Here is a 17,028-nt window from a genome sequence, read left to right as displayed (position 1 = left end):
CATTCTTCCAGTCCATCTTCTTCTAAATAGTAGTGTTAGGTTTGTTTTATCCCAAACTGCTGGAGATATTTAAGAAATTTTGAGAATAGAAGATCTTGAAATATAAACCTAACCATTCCTTTATGTTTTGAAGCCAATTATTTTTAAAGTCTTATGATGGATAATCACTGTCCTGGGTCAGGAGGTCTTTTCTTTTTTGCCAAGCTTAGCTTTCCAATAGTAGCTGTGAACTTCTAGAAATCAAAGAGCTGTTTTTGAGTAAGTTAAACTTCCAACTAATATTCTTTGTTCAGCTTCTTGTTGTAAATGGGAGCTAGTCTTCAGTTCTTAATGTAAATGCCAATCAATAATCAGTTTGAATATTCTACATTTACTGTGTCTTAAACCGGACAAAATACTTATTTAATATTCAAAGTTATTTAGTTTAAAAAGGATCTTTGTCTTTAACAAAATTAATTTTCAGTTGATGCATTCAGAGTCAGTGAAAACAGGCCCTTCAGCCCAACTTGTCCATGCCAACTAAGATGCCCATCTAAACTAGTCAGTTTGCTGGTCTTGATTAAAGAAATAATTATTCTTTTGATATGTTGAACTGTTTCATCTGCTACTGTAACTTTACATTCTTTCCAAAAGTTTGTTCAAGAGTCTAGGCAAATGCCTGCAACTTTCCACCGTAATTGGACAATTTCATATACCCTTGCTATGAAGTTCAAAGTCAGAACTGGCAAAAATCTGGGAACAGGCCATCTATAAAGAATATTTCATTCTAATGTGCAAATAACATGGCTTTGACACCACTCAACCCAATGCCTATTATCTACGATTGTAATCAACTGTGATAGAACTGACAAAAAGGCTTGGCAAATAATGTAATAATGAAAGCTGATTTGGCAAAGTGATAACACAACAGTGAAATTTAACTCCAACTGGCTCAGCAATTTCCTCAGTCAACACTTCCTAGAATGATTAAAGATTCAGCAACAACCAAACGAAGCACCTCACCAGAAAGGAAAACACACTCCAAAATATGATTACTGCTTCAACTATGTGAAAAACATTACACAATTTCAGTAATTTATGTTCTAAAACTGTACAGAAAATCCTAGTATCACTCATACCAACACGGTTAACATTTTGAATCAACGAGGCACTAAGCCATAACAGGAAGAACAGTTTTCTGGTATTCTCTTATCAAATAGATTCTATTGAATAAGCAAAATAATACATAAGGAACTGAGATGATGAACTTGCACGTACAAAAGTGCACATTTTCACTTAAAATTTTAGTCTTAATAATATCTGTGATGTTAAATGACAAATACAACCATTCTCTCACATCTACCTGATGATACAAAGAAAACATACTGCAACCTTCTTTGGAGGTAGTTAAGATTACCTTGTGTTTTCCAGAGAACAATGAATTCAGTATGTGGAATACAGTCACGTCAAAATTAGAAAAACATATGACAAAACGTTCAGATATGAGAAAACTCTGTGAGGGAGTACTAAATCATTCAGCCAAGAGGATCTGTAAAGCAGAATTTCTGATATTTCTCAATCACTCATACCAAAACAGATACCTGATGAAGAAAAGGTCAGTTTTGGCTATGGTGTTTCAACGATGTATTGACACCAATGGACTTGGAATGTGCCTTTCTTACCTAACAGACAATTTGCTCTGTATATGCAATTACATCACATGGATCTCTGACAATTAATTTTTGCAGGAATTCTCCACCATCTGTTATAAATTTTGTAGATGAGTCATATTAATTTGATCACTTCTACCATGAAAAATATAGCTAACAAATGGATAAATTCAGGTAAAAGTTTTTTTTGAAAACAATAGGATGGGAAGCAAAACTCAAGGGGTGATCCAGCACGATAATATTACTGGCTACTACCAGAAGGTGGGGGAGAATACTGGCAGGGTTGATGACAGAGCAGAGATGGCTGAATTTTCCAAAAATAGTTCACAAGGCGCAGGATAGATATGTCCCACAGAGGAAGTTGTTCTCAAATGGCAACAGTAGGCAACCATGGCTGACAAGGGAAGTTAAGGGCTGTGTAAAAGCCAAGGAAAGGGCAAAAAAGGTAGCAATAGTGAGTGGGACGTTGGATGATTGGGAAACTTTTAAAATCCAACAAAAGGCAACTAAAAATATCATAAGAAGGCAAAAGAAGAAATATGAGGGCAAAATAGCCAATAATATAAAGTAGGATACCAAAAAATTTTCAGTTATATAAAAAGAGTAAAAGGGAGGTGAGAGCTGACATTGGGCCACTGAAAAATGATGCTGGTGAGGTAGTAATGGAGGACAAAGAAATGTCAGATGAACTTAATGGGTACTTTGCATCTGCCTTCACTGTGGAAGACACTAGCAGTATGCCAGAGACTGAGAGTGTCAGGGAGCCATTTCTATTACAAAGGAAAAAATGCTAGACAATCCCAAAGGTCTGAAGGCAGATAAGTCACCTGTGCCAGATGGACTACATCCCAGGGTCCTTAGAGAGGTTGCTGAAAAGATAACGGATGCATTGTTTATGATCTTTCAAGAATCACTTAATTCTCGCATGGTCCTAGACGACTGAAAAATTGCAAATGTCACTCCACTCTTTAAGTAGGGAGGAAGGCAAAAGAAAGGGAATTATAGGCCAGTTAGCCTAACCTCAGTGGTTAGGAAAGTGTTAGAGTCCATTATTAAGGACAAAGTTTCAGGGTACTTGGAGACTAATTATAAAATAAGTCAAAGTCAACATGGTTTCTGCAAAAGGAAATCTTGCCTGACAAATCTGTTGGAATTCGTTGAGGAAGTAACAAGCAGGGTGGACAAAGGAGGCAATGGATATCATTTCCTTGGATTTTCAGAAGGCATTTGATAAGGTGCCACACATGGGACTGCTTAACAAGATAAAATCCTATGGTGTTACAGGAAATATACTGGCATGGATAAAGGAATGGCTGACAGGCAGAAGGCAGCAAGTGAGAACAAAGGGGGGCCTTTTTTTGGTTGGTTGTCAGTGATAAGCGGTGTTCCTCAGAGGTCAAGATTGGGACCACTCCTTTTCACATTGTTGCTCAATGATCCAGATGGTGGAATTGATGGATTTGTGGCAAAGTTTGCAGATGATACAAAGATAGGTGAGAGGGGAAGGAAGTGTTGAGGAAGCAATGCGATTGCAGCAGGACTTAAACAAATTGGAAGAACGGACAAAGGAGAGGCAGATGGAATACAGTGTTGGGAAATGTATGATAATGCATTTTCGTAAAAGGAACAATAGTGTGTACTATTATCTAAATGGGGAGAAAATTCAAACATCAGAGGTGCAAAGAGACTTGGGAGTCCTCGTGCAAGAAATCCCCGAAGGTTAATTCATGGGTTGGGTCCATGGTAAAGAAGGCAAATAGAATGTTGGCATTTATTTCAAAGGGAATAGAATATAAAAGCAAAAAGAAAATGCTGAAGCTTTATAAGACACTAGTCAGGCTGCACTTGGAGTACTGTCAACAGTTTTGGGCCCCTTATCTCAGAAAGGATGTACTGTCATTGGAGAGTCCAGTGGAGGTTCATGAGAATGATTCCGGGAATGAAGGGGTTAACATACGAGGAGCATTTGTCAGCTTTGGGCCTGTACTCACTAGAATTTAGAAGAATGCATGGGGATCTCATTGAAATGAATGTTGAAAGGACTAGATAAGATGGACATGCAGAGGATGTTTCCTCAGGTAGGGGTATCCAGTACTAGAGGACACAGCCTCAAAACTGACGGGCAACCTTTTAGAACAGAAGTAGGGAGGAACCTTTTTATCCAAAGAGTGGTGCATCTGTGGAATGCTCTGCCACAGACTGTGGTGGAGGGAAGTCCATGGGTATAGTCTAAGCAGAAGCTGATAGGTTCCTGATTCGTCGGGGCATCAAGGGATATGGTGAGAGGGCAAGTGTATAGGGTTGAATGGGATTTGAATCAGCCATGATAGAATGGCGAAGCAGACTCAATGAGCTGAATGGTCTACAATTACAGAATAGACTTCAAGAGGGCTTAAAAGAAGCAACAACAATTTGGAAATCTGCACCAAATACTATTCTAAGTCATAGAACCATAGAACCATACAATATTGATGACCAAAATAATTTATGACCATGAGAAATGTTTTCCCTTTCTAAAACTCACAGGAAAAATAGCCGTGCACTTATTATTTGCACTGAGTATGTGGTCAAGTATTTTTCGCATTAAGCATTTGCAAATGCAACATTATACCTCAGGTCATTTGTTCCTACAAAGCGAAACCCAACATCATGAATGGTAATGATGCTTCGCTACCACACAAGCTCAACGCCTTTGATGCCTGCTTTGAAAGTGAAAATGTAGCTACAGCTGTGAGGGTCCCTATTGCACCCAAAGACCCTACGGATCTGTTTCGGAGGCTGATGTCAGGCCATCTATCAGGAGGGTGAACCCTTGCAAGGCAGCAGGCCTCGATGGAGCACCTCTTAAGGCTCTGAAAACTTGTGCCAACCAATTTGCGGGTGTATTTTCAATCTCTAATTGCTACGGAAGTTCCCACCTGCTGCAAAAGGGCAACAATTATACCAGTGCCCAAGAGGAGTAGTGTGAGCTGCCTTAACGACTATCGCCCAGTAGCACTCACATCTATAGTGATGAAATGCTTTGAGGTTGGTCATGGTTAGAATCAACTTTTGCCTCAGCAAGGACCTGGACCCACCGCAATTTGCCTGTCGCCACAATAGGTCTACGGCAGACACAATCTCATGGCACTTCGCACAGCCTGAGATAACCTGGACAATACAAAGACCTTTGTCAGAATGCTATTCATTGACTATAGCTCAGGGTTTAACACCATCATTCCTACAGCCTTTATTGAAAAGCTCCAGAACCTGGGACTCAGTACCTGCCTCCGCAATTGGAACCTTGACTTCCTTACCTGAAAATTACAGTCTGTGTGGATTGGTAATAACGATCAGTATCCAAAACATATTCAAGGAGCTGTGCCTCAGAAAGGCGGCGCCCGTTATTAAGGACCCCCATCTTCCAGGACATGTCCTCTTTTCATTGTTACTGTCAGGTAGGTGGTACAGAATCCTGAAGGCACACACTCAGCAGTTCATTGAAAGCTCCTTACCCTCTGTGATCTGTTTTCTAAATGGACATTGAACCCATAAACACTACCTCACTTTTTGTTTTACTATTTCTGTCTTTTGTACTATTTTTAATTTAACTATTTAACACACATTTATTTATTTACTGTAATTTGTTTATTTTTCTTTTTCTATATTTATCATGTATTGAATTGTCTGCTGCTGCTAAGTTAGCAAATTTCACAAAATATGCCAGTGATATTAAACCTGATTCTGATTATAAAGCTTAGATATACATTATTCTAGGGTCAATGGTTCGGGTCACTGTTAGTCCTTTCAATGTGCGTTAACCTTACAGCTGTCAAAATTTGTATGAATATAATGTTATTTACAGGAAGGTATCATTTCCTGCTTGGCATTGCTGCCTACCACATCTCCAACAGTGCCCTTAAGTCAGCTGCAAGGTCATCAGCCAGGGACCACCACTCATTGATGTTTCACCCTCTTAGCTTAGTACATCTTGTGGTGGCAGAACAGTATCAGGGATGTCTCCCTGACACCCTTTGCAGCTTCCATTGGGGTTAGTCAGTCACCCAGGGTCTGACCTTACCCCTCAACCACAGCCAAAATCTGCCCCTTTCTGCCTCTTCGGTGGCCCTCCATTAAATTCCAATATAATCACAAATTACTTAATTCATTAATTCTTCCTTGCATTAAACTAATTATAATCATGTTGCATTCATACTGATACCAACGTACTACCATAATTAGTTTATGCAACGTCCTGAACATCACAATAAAAAGAATGCACAAATAGAGTTTCAAATCTCTGCTCATTCTTGCTGTAGAAAAAAAAAACCTGTTGGAGTCAAACAAAAAAGATTATTAACATTTACCTTTAACTGTGCAAGTTTCATTTGGAGGGACAACCAGCACTCGATCTCCAGTTTGAACATATCCTGCTTCAATTTTACCTGCAACATTGAATCCTGATCCTTGATCTGCAAAATGCAAGTAATTGAATGTTGCTAACCAAATAAGTATTTAAAGTAGTTTTGTTCATGCAATTTTTTGCTGCTTATTCTACCAAATTCTCTAGCCATTGTAATTTTTTATATAGTAGTATTCAACATTGTTCTCTGGATTGGTCTTCCTATTTCAATAGAAATTCCATATACCAAATGCATTGTATGAATTTGCAGTAGAGCAGAGATACTCTGAAACAAAGGGAATAACTTCACTCTACTTCACTTGAATGAAATACTTGCACCATCTATGGACTCACTTTCAAGGACGCTTCATCTCATGTTTTTGATATTTATTGCTTATTTATTATTTCTTTATGTGTTTGCACAGATCGCTGTCTTTTGCACACCAGTTGAACACCCAAGTTAACGTGATCTTTCACTGATTCCAGTATGGTTATTATTCTATTAAGAAAATGAATCTCAGGGTTGTATATGGTGACATATGTATTTTGATAGTATCCTTTTGTATGAAATCTTATTAAGTGCTTTTTGGATATCCAAATGCACTACCATCTGACTGGTTCTCACTTACCCAGCATTACATTCTTATACATCTCAAGAAATGAGACAAATAATATTTGCCCTTATCGGTTATCAAATAAAGACCAACAATAGATCTGTTTGACTGTGTTATCATTTTCCAAATATCCTGCAATTACTTCCTTAGTGATGTAGTCAAGCATTTTCCAAGTGACTGATTTCAGTCATTTAGAAGCTAACAAGCATCAGGGTTTCCTACATTCTGTTTCCTGCCTTTGTTAAATGTCTGCAGCTTTCCAATATACTAAAGCCTTTTAAGGAACTTTGGAAGTTAGAAAAGAAAGGTAACCATAGTTTCTGCAGTGATGTACTTTAAGACCCGAGTTTTTAGGCAGTCAGATCCAGCTACATGTTAGCCTTTAGTTCCTTTAGTTTGCTCAGCCTTTGTCCCCTGATTTTCTAATATTAGATTAGTTAAAGTGTTTTCTTTAACTAAGAAAGGCATATCATATTTGTTCAAAATCTCTACATTTCCTGTTTTCCCTTCATATTTGGAGAACAATATTGATCTTAGCTATTTTTTTCCTTTCTCTATGAGGAGATCTTGATGCTTTTTATTAAAGATTTCTTGCTATCTAAATCTATTTTTCTTCCTTTGTTATGCTTTACTCATCCCATTCTTGCTTACCATTAACCTTCATAGCATGGTATGTTTTTTTTCAATGATATCTAAAGAGATACAGAGGTAGATAAATGAAAAGGCTACATATGGAAAGTGTGAAGTTGGAAATAACAGCCAGAATGAGACTGTTTACAAAAGATTTAAAAAAGAAGCAAAAATTAAAACAAGAAAGAAAGAGAAGATATGAGAAAAGCAACAGACGCAAAATGTTGGAGAAACTCAGCAGGTCAAGCAGCACCTACAGGAAAAGGTCCTGAGGGTGGGTCTCATCCCAAAATATTGACTGTTCATTTATTTCCATAGATGCCTGGGAGCTCCTCCAATATTTTCTGTGTGTTGCTTTGGATTTCCAGCATCTGCAGAATTGCTCGAACATGTGAGAAAAGTGTGGCTGTGGCATTAAAATGTGTTCTGTGGATATATGCACAGATATGGTGTAAAGATGGCATATGGAGTAAAAGGACCCATCAAAGATAAAATGAGAACTTGTGTATGGATGCTGAGGGCAGTGTATTAAATGAGTACTTTGCATTAGCCTTCACTGCAGGAAAAAATGGGCTTTTAAAATAATATCGAATGAAGTAAAAAGATTGAGACACCGAATACTTTATAATGAAAAGATCCAATTAAACTTTTATGTAGGTGAGTTGCATTACCAGAAGGAATGCATCTAAGAATTTGAGGGAAGTACATGAGGAAATCACAAGACCACTGCCAATATCCTTTGGATGCAGGATGGAGCAAATAAACTGGTGAGCAGCAAAAGTTACACCCTTGTTGAAAAAAGCCCTGTGACCACAGGCCAGTCAGCTTAACCTTGGAGGGTGGAAATGTTTTGGAAATATTGATCCCCAACAAGATTAGTCATCACTGGAAGAAAATAGATAAACTAAGGAAAGCCAGCATAATGTGTTAAGAGCAAATCATTCTTAATGAAAATATATTTTTTAAATAAGATAATACATAGAATTGATAGAATAATGTGGTTCGTGTGGTGTACATGGGCTTCTAAAAGGCTCCTGATGAGATGCTGTATATCAGCTTATCAGCAGTGCTGAGGTGCGTAATATAAAAGATACTCTGATAGCAAAAATACAGAATTGACTTAGTTACACACCAAAGAGGGCTATAGTGAATGAATGTTTACAGAAAAAAAAAGGTGAAGAAAGGCAAGACTTGGCAGTACTGTAAACTGCATGCAGGATAGATTGCAGGAGGACACAAACACACTGGTGGAATGGACAGACATATAAAAGATGCAGCAGAACACGAAGTAATGTGAAATAATTTATTTTATTAAGTAGAACAAGGAGTCAATAGAACAAAAATAGTACAATATTAGAAGGGGATAAAGGAGGAATAGAGACCTGGGGAATGTGAGGAAAAATCATTGAAATCAGCAGTAAGATTGAGAATTGTGGCCTTTATCAATAGAAGAAAAGAACATAAAAACATAGAAATGTTGAATCTTCATAAAACACTGGCCTTGAGGCAACAGGAGTACTGTATTCAAGACTAGTTGCCAATTTAATGAAAGGCAAGAGAGTCTAAAAGGATGATAATGATGAGGGGGCTGCCACCACAATCTCTAATCTGCAAAGATTAGAGATACTAGGTGAAGAAGCTGGCTAAAGGGAAGACAGAGGAGATATTTGATAGGTGTATATAAAATAAGGGACCTGAACTTAGTGGACAGAGGGAGTTTCCTTTGGTGGAGGAATCAAGAACAATAACAGCTCTTAAATAAAGAAAATTAAGAGTGACAAGTTGAAGTTTTTCCATGTAGTATTTGATTGGAATATTCAAAGCACTGCTCGTAATGGGCAGAATGACAGCCTTCAGCACGTAACCATTCTATAGATTTGACATCATAATTTCCTTTGTTAGACACATTCTTGTCATAGTCTATTTTTCAATTAATTACACTATTGTTGGGAATTGTACAGTACATGCTTATTCAAGGCACTGCTTACCTACTATCCATCTTCCTAGCTACTTTAGCTATCTATGCCTTAATGTGTTCGTAAAAACCTTTGTTAAAACTGAAGTTACAATTTAAAGATCCAGGTCTCTCATTCTCAAAAAGAATGATTGCTCTGCCCCAAAGGATCCTTTAACATGAGAACATTAACCAATCAAGACAATAATGAAGAAACATGCAAATATACATCTTTTCACATTGCTCCATCAATATCATTTGCTGTATAAATTGGTACAAGGCCAAAAGATACCAAAGAGACCAGTCAATCATTGTTTTTTTTTTAAAACATACCTTTAAAAACATCTGACACACACAATCTAAATGGTTTTTCCACTGGTCTTTGAGGTGATTTAAAAGAATCTGAAAGAAAAGTACCAAGTTAAATGCAGAAATGAACTTACACCTCTAAAAAAAATTATACTTATCCAAATACTTGTATTATAATTAAATGAGATGAATGAATAAATGAAATCATAGTTTCATATAATGCTGACCAATCTGCTCTAACAGGCAAGGTCCATTGTACCAGGCTCTGAGTTCTGCAACTTGACTTCTAGTAGTTAAATTCTCGCCAGTCAATCCAGCTGTAGGAACGTAAGCAACGTCAGAATCCTGATAGATACAAAAGTACAGACATTATTTATTAAGTATTTGAACTCTCAAGCTTTTTTCCATTGGTAATTATTAAAGATTATCTTTACAAAGAACACTATTATTTAATAAATGTAGCTTATTTAAACAATGTTCTAATGAACTATTCTTAAAGGATGAACAAATTGAAATATCTAAGATATAATTTTATAAAACACGAATCCTATTTTATTGAACATTTAAAAAAAAATCAAATTTATTACAATTGGTAATAGTAAAAGCAAGGGTAGAATCTGCTGTAACTTTCTTTTTACTGTGGGAAATTAGAGAAAATAAACTACCCCTAGAAACACGTTGTAAAACAAGAGTGAAAAATGGGTATCACTACCAAGACAAATAGTTATTGCTCATTCCAAGTGCAAAGAATGGGTGGGTTATCGTAGTCTAAGAGGTAAATGTAAATCAATGGCACTTTGTGGTAAGGGGCTCCGAGAATTGCAAGCCCAATATCATGAACAGTACGCAAGTTGGAACAAAGATTGTGTTGAGTTCTGGAGTAAAGTACAATTGTCCTGGCAATACCTAAATTTGGAATCAGTGAGCAAGTTATTCTTGAATAATTGCCACTTAACCACACTGCAGGTGACACTTACTTTTAAAATCCTTTTCCGATGATTGACAATGGAGTGATTAGGCGGCAGGCAGTCATAATGGTTTGTGGACAGGAGATTACCAGGGAGATGTCAGTGTTCTAACTATTCTGGGATGGGCTTAGCTAAAGAAACAGCTAGTTCTGGTATACAGGTGGGATGTCAGCTGGTCTCATTACTCATGCTACATTTTGTATTCTTGATTCAGAGTGTAAATACATTTGTTAATTGTTAATTTATTTATTCTTGTTACAAGCTTGGTTTTACATGCCACCCAGAAAGATTGTTCCAAACATAAATACAGTGAGGTAGTGCAAAGGGAAGAACAGTAACAAACAGTAGAATATAATACAGCAAGGACAGTAATTTGGTATAAGGCATAGTGAAGTAAGCCGAAAGATCAAGAGTTCATCTTTATTGTAATTAACAGGGTCCATTCAAGAGTTTTATAACAGTCGGATAGAAGCTATTAGTACATGTTTACAAGCTTTTCAATCTTCTGCTCAGTGGAAGGGGGAAAAGGGAGAATGACCTAGGTAGGAGAGTTCTTTGATTATGTTGGGTGTTTTCCCAAGACAGAGGGAAACAGCAGTTGGGGAGGTAATAGACTGGGCTGTCTTCATAACGCTGTAATTTCTTGAGTCTTCAGTAAAGCAGCTGCCATAGTAAGCTGTGATGCAACTGAATAAAAGGTACAATTTGGCTAAGTACTGCTTTTGCAGCAGTGAAGAATCTCAAAAGAAGAATAAGCTGGACCCAAGAGTCATTAAAATCTAAGGTTTAGAGATCAATCATTTTGTCGTCCTGTCAATACCAGTTGAAAAAGGCCTATGTAACTTAATTCATCTTCTCAGATCTTGGTCTGTCACCTGGTGCAAGAGCACAGTCAAGACTGGACTCAACTGCTTTTAAACTACATGACTACTTCCACATCAATGACACCTTCAGGCAGCCTGCTGACCGTGACTGAATATATTAATAAAACCAGTTCGTCTCATTACGTTCCCCATTATTCATGGCTCAGTAACAGGACTGAAAAACTTTAGTTATAAATGCTCAATGAAGGCTGCTCATCTCCTGCAGCATGTAGGCCAGAAAATTCCAATGTTAAAGTGTTTACTCTGCTTCTCTTACCACAATGATTGCTGGGCCTACTCATTAGTGGCATTTTGTGCTTTTGTTTCAAGTTCACAAGATCTAAATTCTTTGCCTCAAAACATAAAGATAGCTCCATGTTCACTAATATGTCACCTTATTTTTCCTTTGACTGATGCTACTCTTGACATGTACTACTATACTGCTCATAGAATAGGGTTAGTAAAATAACATCTATGCCAGGTCATGATGGTTAGAAACATAGAAAACCTACAGCACAGTACAGGCCCTTCGGCCCACAAAGCTATACTGAACATGTCCTTACCTTAGAAATTACCTAGGTTTGCCCATAGCCCTCTATTTTTCTAAGCTCCATGTACCTATCCAGGAGCCTCTTTAAAAGATCCTACCGACCACCATCGCCGGCAGCCCATTCCATGCACTCACCACGTTAAAAAAAACTTACCCCTGACGTTTCCTCTGTACCTACTTCCAAGCTCCTTAAAAATGTCCCCTCTCGTGCTAGCCATTTCAGCCCTGGGAAAAAGCCTCTGACTATCCACATGATCAATGCCTCTCATCATCTTATATACCTCTATCAGGTCACCTCTCATCCTCCATCGCTCCAAGGAGAAAAGGCCGAGTTCACTCAACCTACTCTCATAAGACATGCCACCCAATCCAGGCAATATCCTTGTAAATCTCCTCTGCACCCTTTCTATGGTTTCCACATCCTTCCTGTAGTGATGCGACCAGAACTGAGCACAATCCTCCAAGTGGGGTCTGGCCAAGGTCCTATATAGCTGCAACATTACCTCTCGGCTCCTATGCTCAATCCCATGATTGATGAAGGTCAATGCACCATATGCCTTCTTAACCAGAGTCAACCTGCGCAGCAGCTTTGAGTGTCCTGTGGGCATGGACCCCAAGATTCCTCTGATCCTCCACACTGCCAAGAGTCTTACCATTAATACTATATTCTGCCATCATATTTGACCTACCAAAATGAACCACCTCATACCTATCTGGGTTGAACTCCACCTGCCACTTCTTAGCCCAGTTTTGCATTCTATCAATGTCCTGCTGTAACATCTAACAGCCCGCCACACTATCCACAACACCAACCTTTGTGTCATCAGCAAACTTACGAGCCTATCCCTCCACTTCATCATCCTGGTCACATAAAATTCACGAAGAGTAGGTATTTGTTACAAATTAAAGATTGTAGCTTCTCTTTGCGATCAAACTTGAGACTATACAAGAATGGTGTACTGGTCACTGTGATGAATTCTATCACAGATGGGTGCATTAACAGGGAGACTGGTACAATCAGGGCAACCCAAATTTTTTTCCTACTGGTCCTCAGCCACCATCCCACTAGCCTCTGCGTCCAGTACATAATTCTCTGCAGCTTCTGCCATCTTCCAACAGGATCCCACCACCAAGTACATCTGTCCCTCCCCTCTCTTTCTGATTTCCACAGAACGGGTCTCTATGTAACTCCCTTCTCTATTCATCCCTCTCCACTGACCTCCCTCCTGGTACTTATCCTGGCAAGTCGAACAAGTGCCACATCCACCCCTACACCTCCTCCCTCATTACAGTCAGGGCCCAAACAGTCCTTCCAGGTGAGGCGACACTTCACCTGCGAGTATGTTGGGTCATCTACTGTATCCGGTAGATTGGAAGCCTGCTTTACCCCATCCGTCACAAAAAGCAGGATTTCCCAGTGGCCATCCCTATCTACATATCAGCCCATGGCCTTCCCTACTGCCGTGATGAGGCCACACTCAGGCTGGAGGAGTAACATCTTACTTTCCATCTGGGTAGCCTCCAACCTGATGACATGAAAAGTGATTTCTTGAACTTCCAATAATTGTCCTCCTGTTCTCCTTCACCATTCCCTATTCTTGTTTCCCCCTCTCACCTGAACTCCTTACCTCCTTCTGGTGCTCCTCCTCCTTCCCTTTCTTCCAGGGTCTTCTGTCCTCTCCCATCAGATTTCCCCTTCGCCAGCCCTTTATCTCTTTCACCAATCAACTTCCCGGCGCTTTACTTCACCCCTCTCCCTCTTCCAGTTTCACTATCACCTGCCCTCTTGTACTTCTTCCTCCCCTCCCCCCCCACTTCCTTATTCTGACTTCTTCCTCCTTCCTCTCCAGTTCTGGTGAAGGGTCTTGGCCCAAAGCATCGACTGTTCACTCTTTTCCTTTGATGCTGCCTGGCCTGCTGAGTTCCTCCAGCATGTTGTGTGTTACTTTACTGATTCTCTCCCAGTATACAGTAAGCAGTCTCCCTTCCCACCCATTTATGTTTGAAAAAATAAAATGTTTTCTGAACTACAATTGGATTTTTTCTAATTGTGTAATCCTTCCATTTTCACTTTAATGCTGAATTTTTTAATACTTTTCAGACATAATTCAAACAGGAGAAATTTTGCGATATATTACCAACTTGTTTAGTGCTATATCTAGCAAACTAAGTTGTAGTACGACAGATAAATTGAATACAGCAATCTCATTGCTTACTTTGAAACCTGCTTGCTTCAAGAAGTGCCCAAGTTTGATAGAAACCTCTTTAAATCTTTCAGGTTGCCATTTCACCTGCAAAATCAACCAAAAATTGTCACAGTTGGGCATGTAACCATTTTCTCATGAGGTACAGGAAACTGTGGTATAAACCAATCTGAGATAATGTGCTAGACATCGATTCATTAGGTTTACCTGATCCATCTTGTTAACAGCAACAGCCAACTGTGTTACACCAAGAGAGCGCACAAGCAATGCATGTTCTCTTGTCTGCCCACCAGCCTCAAATCCAGCCTCAAATTCTCCACGACTTGCATCTACAACTAGGATTGCAACATCAGCCTGGAAATAGGAAGCAAACAGAAACTTCAAAACTCTGCAAAATTCACAAGATAATTTCATTTCCAAGTTTTAATAACATAACATAATATCAGCATTTTACTAAAAATCAACTTGACTTTTAATTTTGTTACATTGATTTATTGCCTTTAAATATGGTTTCAATTTTGCAGTTAATTAGTTATTACAAAAGGCATAGAAAATAATGGCCAGTTTAGATTTAGTGTTGCTCTAGCTAAAGAAACCAAGGGTATCATTGTCAGCTTGTATCATCTTACACAAAGGAAGTGAGTCTTAAGAAGAGCAAAGGAATATAATGGTTAAGATTTTTACTGCTATGTTGTAGGTATTTCATTTTAGCAGTTCTGAAAGAGCAGTCTGTTCTGCTTTTAGCATGTTTGGGTTTGAGTTAAGATAAGGAATGTGCTATCAACCAATCAGGATAGTGGAATTGGGAGAGGTTCTGGAAAATGCTGGGTTGAAGGTCTTTGTTTGCGGGAGTTGGAAGAAGACAGCAGAAAAGGTGGCGGAGGATGCCATTCCTGTTGCACAAGGTGCTTTGTGCAGATGAATGGCTTCAAGAAGGAAGAACCAATATACCCGTGGGGGCCCCATTTGTTCCAGATGGATTTTGAGCAGTGTACAGAAGGTGGTGTGTGCTTTCACACAGACCAAGGGTCCAGCGCACAAATGACTGACAAGTTCAAGATAAGCTTCAACTCAAGTGTACATTTGACTGTTTAAGAATAATGGGGCTTTTTTGTTTTTTCCTTTCTTTTATTTAATAACTGCTTGCTTAAATTACCATTCATAAACATACTTTTTTTTAATTGCATGCAGTGTACCACCTGTTATTTCTTGCCCACGGCAGTAAATTGCACAGCTTTCACACATACCAGGGTTTGGGAGGAAGACCTCATGGATTTGGCAGGACCAAACTTGTATACACCTTAGATGTATGTAGCCAGAGAAAGGTGGGTTTATCGCCTCAGAATCCAGTGACTGTTAGTGAGAATTTTGCACAGTACTGTAGTCATAAAATTTGCTTATGACATATGTGAGTCATAATAAACTTGGTTCTGATATGGGTCACCAGTTCGACAGAGTGGAAAGGAGGAAGGGAGAGGGGAATCACGGTTGGGGAAAGGAGGAAGGGAGAGGGGAATCACGGTTGGGGAAAGGAGGAAGGGAGAGGGGAATCACGGTTGGGAAAAAGGGAAGGGAGGGAGAAGGAAGCAGGAAGCATCAGAGAGACATTCTGTAATGATCATTAAACCAATTGTTTGGTAGTGAATGACCTTGCTTGGTATCTCAGGGCTGGGTGTGTCTGCATTGTGCCACGCCATGTCCCTGGCACTCCTTCTCTGCAATTAGTCCCACACCTCTCCCAGCCAATCCACCCTCACCATTCCCAACATCCTTTGCTCCCGCCAGATTTACACACTCACTCTCCATGTTGACAAATACAGTACTATGCTCAGGTACCCCACTATAGAAATGTGCCCAAGATGTTTTCACAGAACTGTAGCTTTCCATATTGATATAACATTATAAGATAGCCTTTGAAAAAGGAATGGAAGCAAAATAAAAAATATTGTAAGGGATCATTGTTTCTTTCGCCCTTGTGGCGCATCAGGCTGCATTTTTTGCTGTTTCCTTAGCATTTGTTGTTTTCGAGGTCGAGTTGCTAGCTCGACACTCAACACTTTCCACTGGTCCACTGGATGGATAGTGTGCAAAGGAGCCGGCTGGATTTGAACACAGGACCATTTGCCTCGAAGTCCGGTGCTGATGCCACTACACCACCAGCTGGCATCATAAGGGATGAAAGCAGTTAGCGTCAGATATTCCTTTTCATTGAATCATACAACAGAAATGTAAATTCAAATTATTTAGAGCTGGCAGCAGGAAATTGCTTAATAGAACAATGCAGCACAGGAACAGAGTCTTTAGCACATGATGCCTGTGCTATTAAACTAATCCCATTGATCTGCATATCTTCCATTCCAAACATGCTCACTCACACACCTGTCTAAATGCCTATTAAATGTCACTATCATATCTGCATCTCCTCGCACTTGACATTCCAAAAATGAAGTTTATTTACTATATGTTCAGTGATGTATATAAATTTGTAGTTCTTACATACTGCTTAACAAATTTAATGTGAAGAGTACACCTCAGATGAATACTGGCAGTATTTCAGGCACAGCTTGAGGAAACAACAGAAATTGGAGTCGGTAATTAAAGCTGTGAAAAGCACAAATACAGCTAAAACTAAACTGAAATATAATTATACTGTATCAATCTGAGTATCAAAGAAAGAGAAGAAATGAGATGGGTGATTTTAGGAGAAAACATGTTCACTTTTCATCAAAGATCCAAACACTGCCTTGCAGCACAAGACAAAAACTTGTTGAATTAAATTTGACAAACAAAACCTTAGCATGGGAAATTATTAGATGAAAAATGGAATAAACTCCATTCAAGTTGTAGCTAGAATCAAACATCTTATAAAATTCTCATATTTCAAATATTGCTTATAAAAAATCAGG

At 38.9% G+C, this 17,028-nt stretch overlaps 1 protein-coding gene across 2 annotated transcripts in view; it reads right to left on the bottom strand.

Annotated features, from left to right (window-relative positions):
* The window catches only part of hbs1l (HBS1-like translational GTPase), a 170,121-nt gene that overhangs the window by 24,662 nt on the left and 128,431 nt on the right, over positions 1-17,028 (bottom strand). For both annotated transcript variants that reach the window (XR_011883932.1, XM_072249563.1), the window contains exons 9-13: positions 14,330-14,476; positions 14,135-14,209; positions 9,765-9,882; positions 9,562-9,630; positions 5,996-6,100 (exon numbers count right to left, since the gene is read on the bottom strand). Coding sequence is in view for 1 of the 2 variants with exons in the window: in XM_072249563.1 (XP_072105664.1) it covers positions 5,996-6,100; positions 9,562-9,630; positions 9,765-9,882; positions 14,135-14,209; positions 14,330-14,476 (514 nt within the window). In the remaining variant the exon portion in view is untranslated. The remainder of the gene's footprint in view (positions 1-5,995; positions 6,101-9,561; positions 9,631-9,764; positions 9,883-14,134; positions 14,210-14,329; positions 14,477-17,028) is intronic.

Source organism: Mobula birostris, chromosome 2 (genome assembly GCF_030028105.1).
Source record: "Mobula birostris isolate sMobBir1 chromosome 2, sMobBir1.hap1, whole genome shotgun sequence".
Taxonomy (NCBI): Eukaryota; Metazoa; Chordata; class Chondrichthyes; order Myliobatiformes; family Myliobatidae; genus Mobula; species Mobula birostris.
Note: the sequence above shows the minus strand (reverse complement) of the source record. Positions and strands in the feature narration are given on the sequence as shown.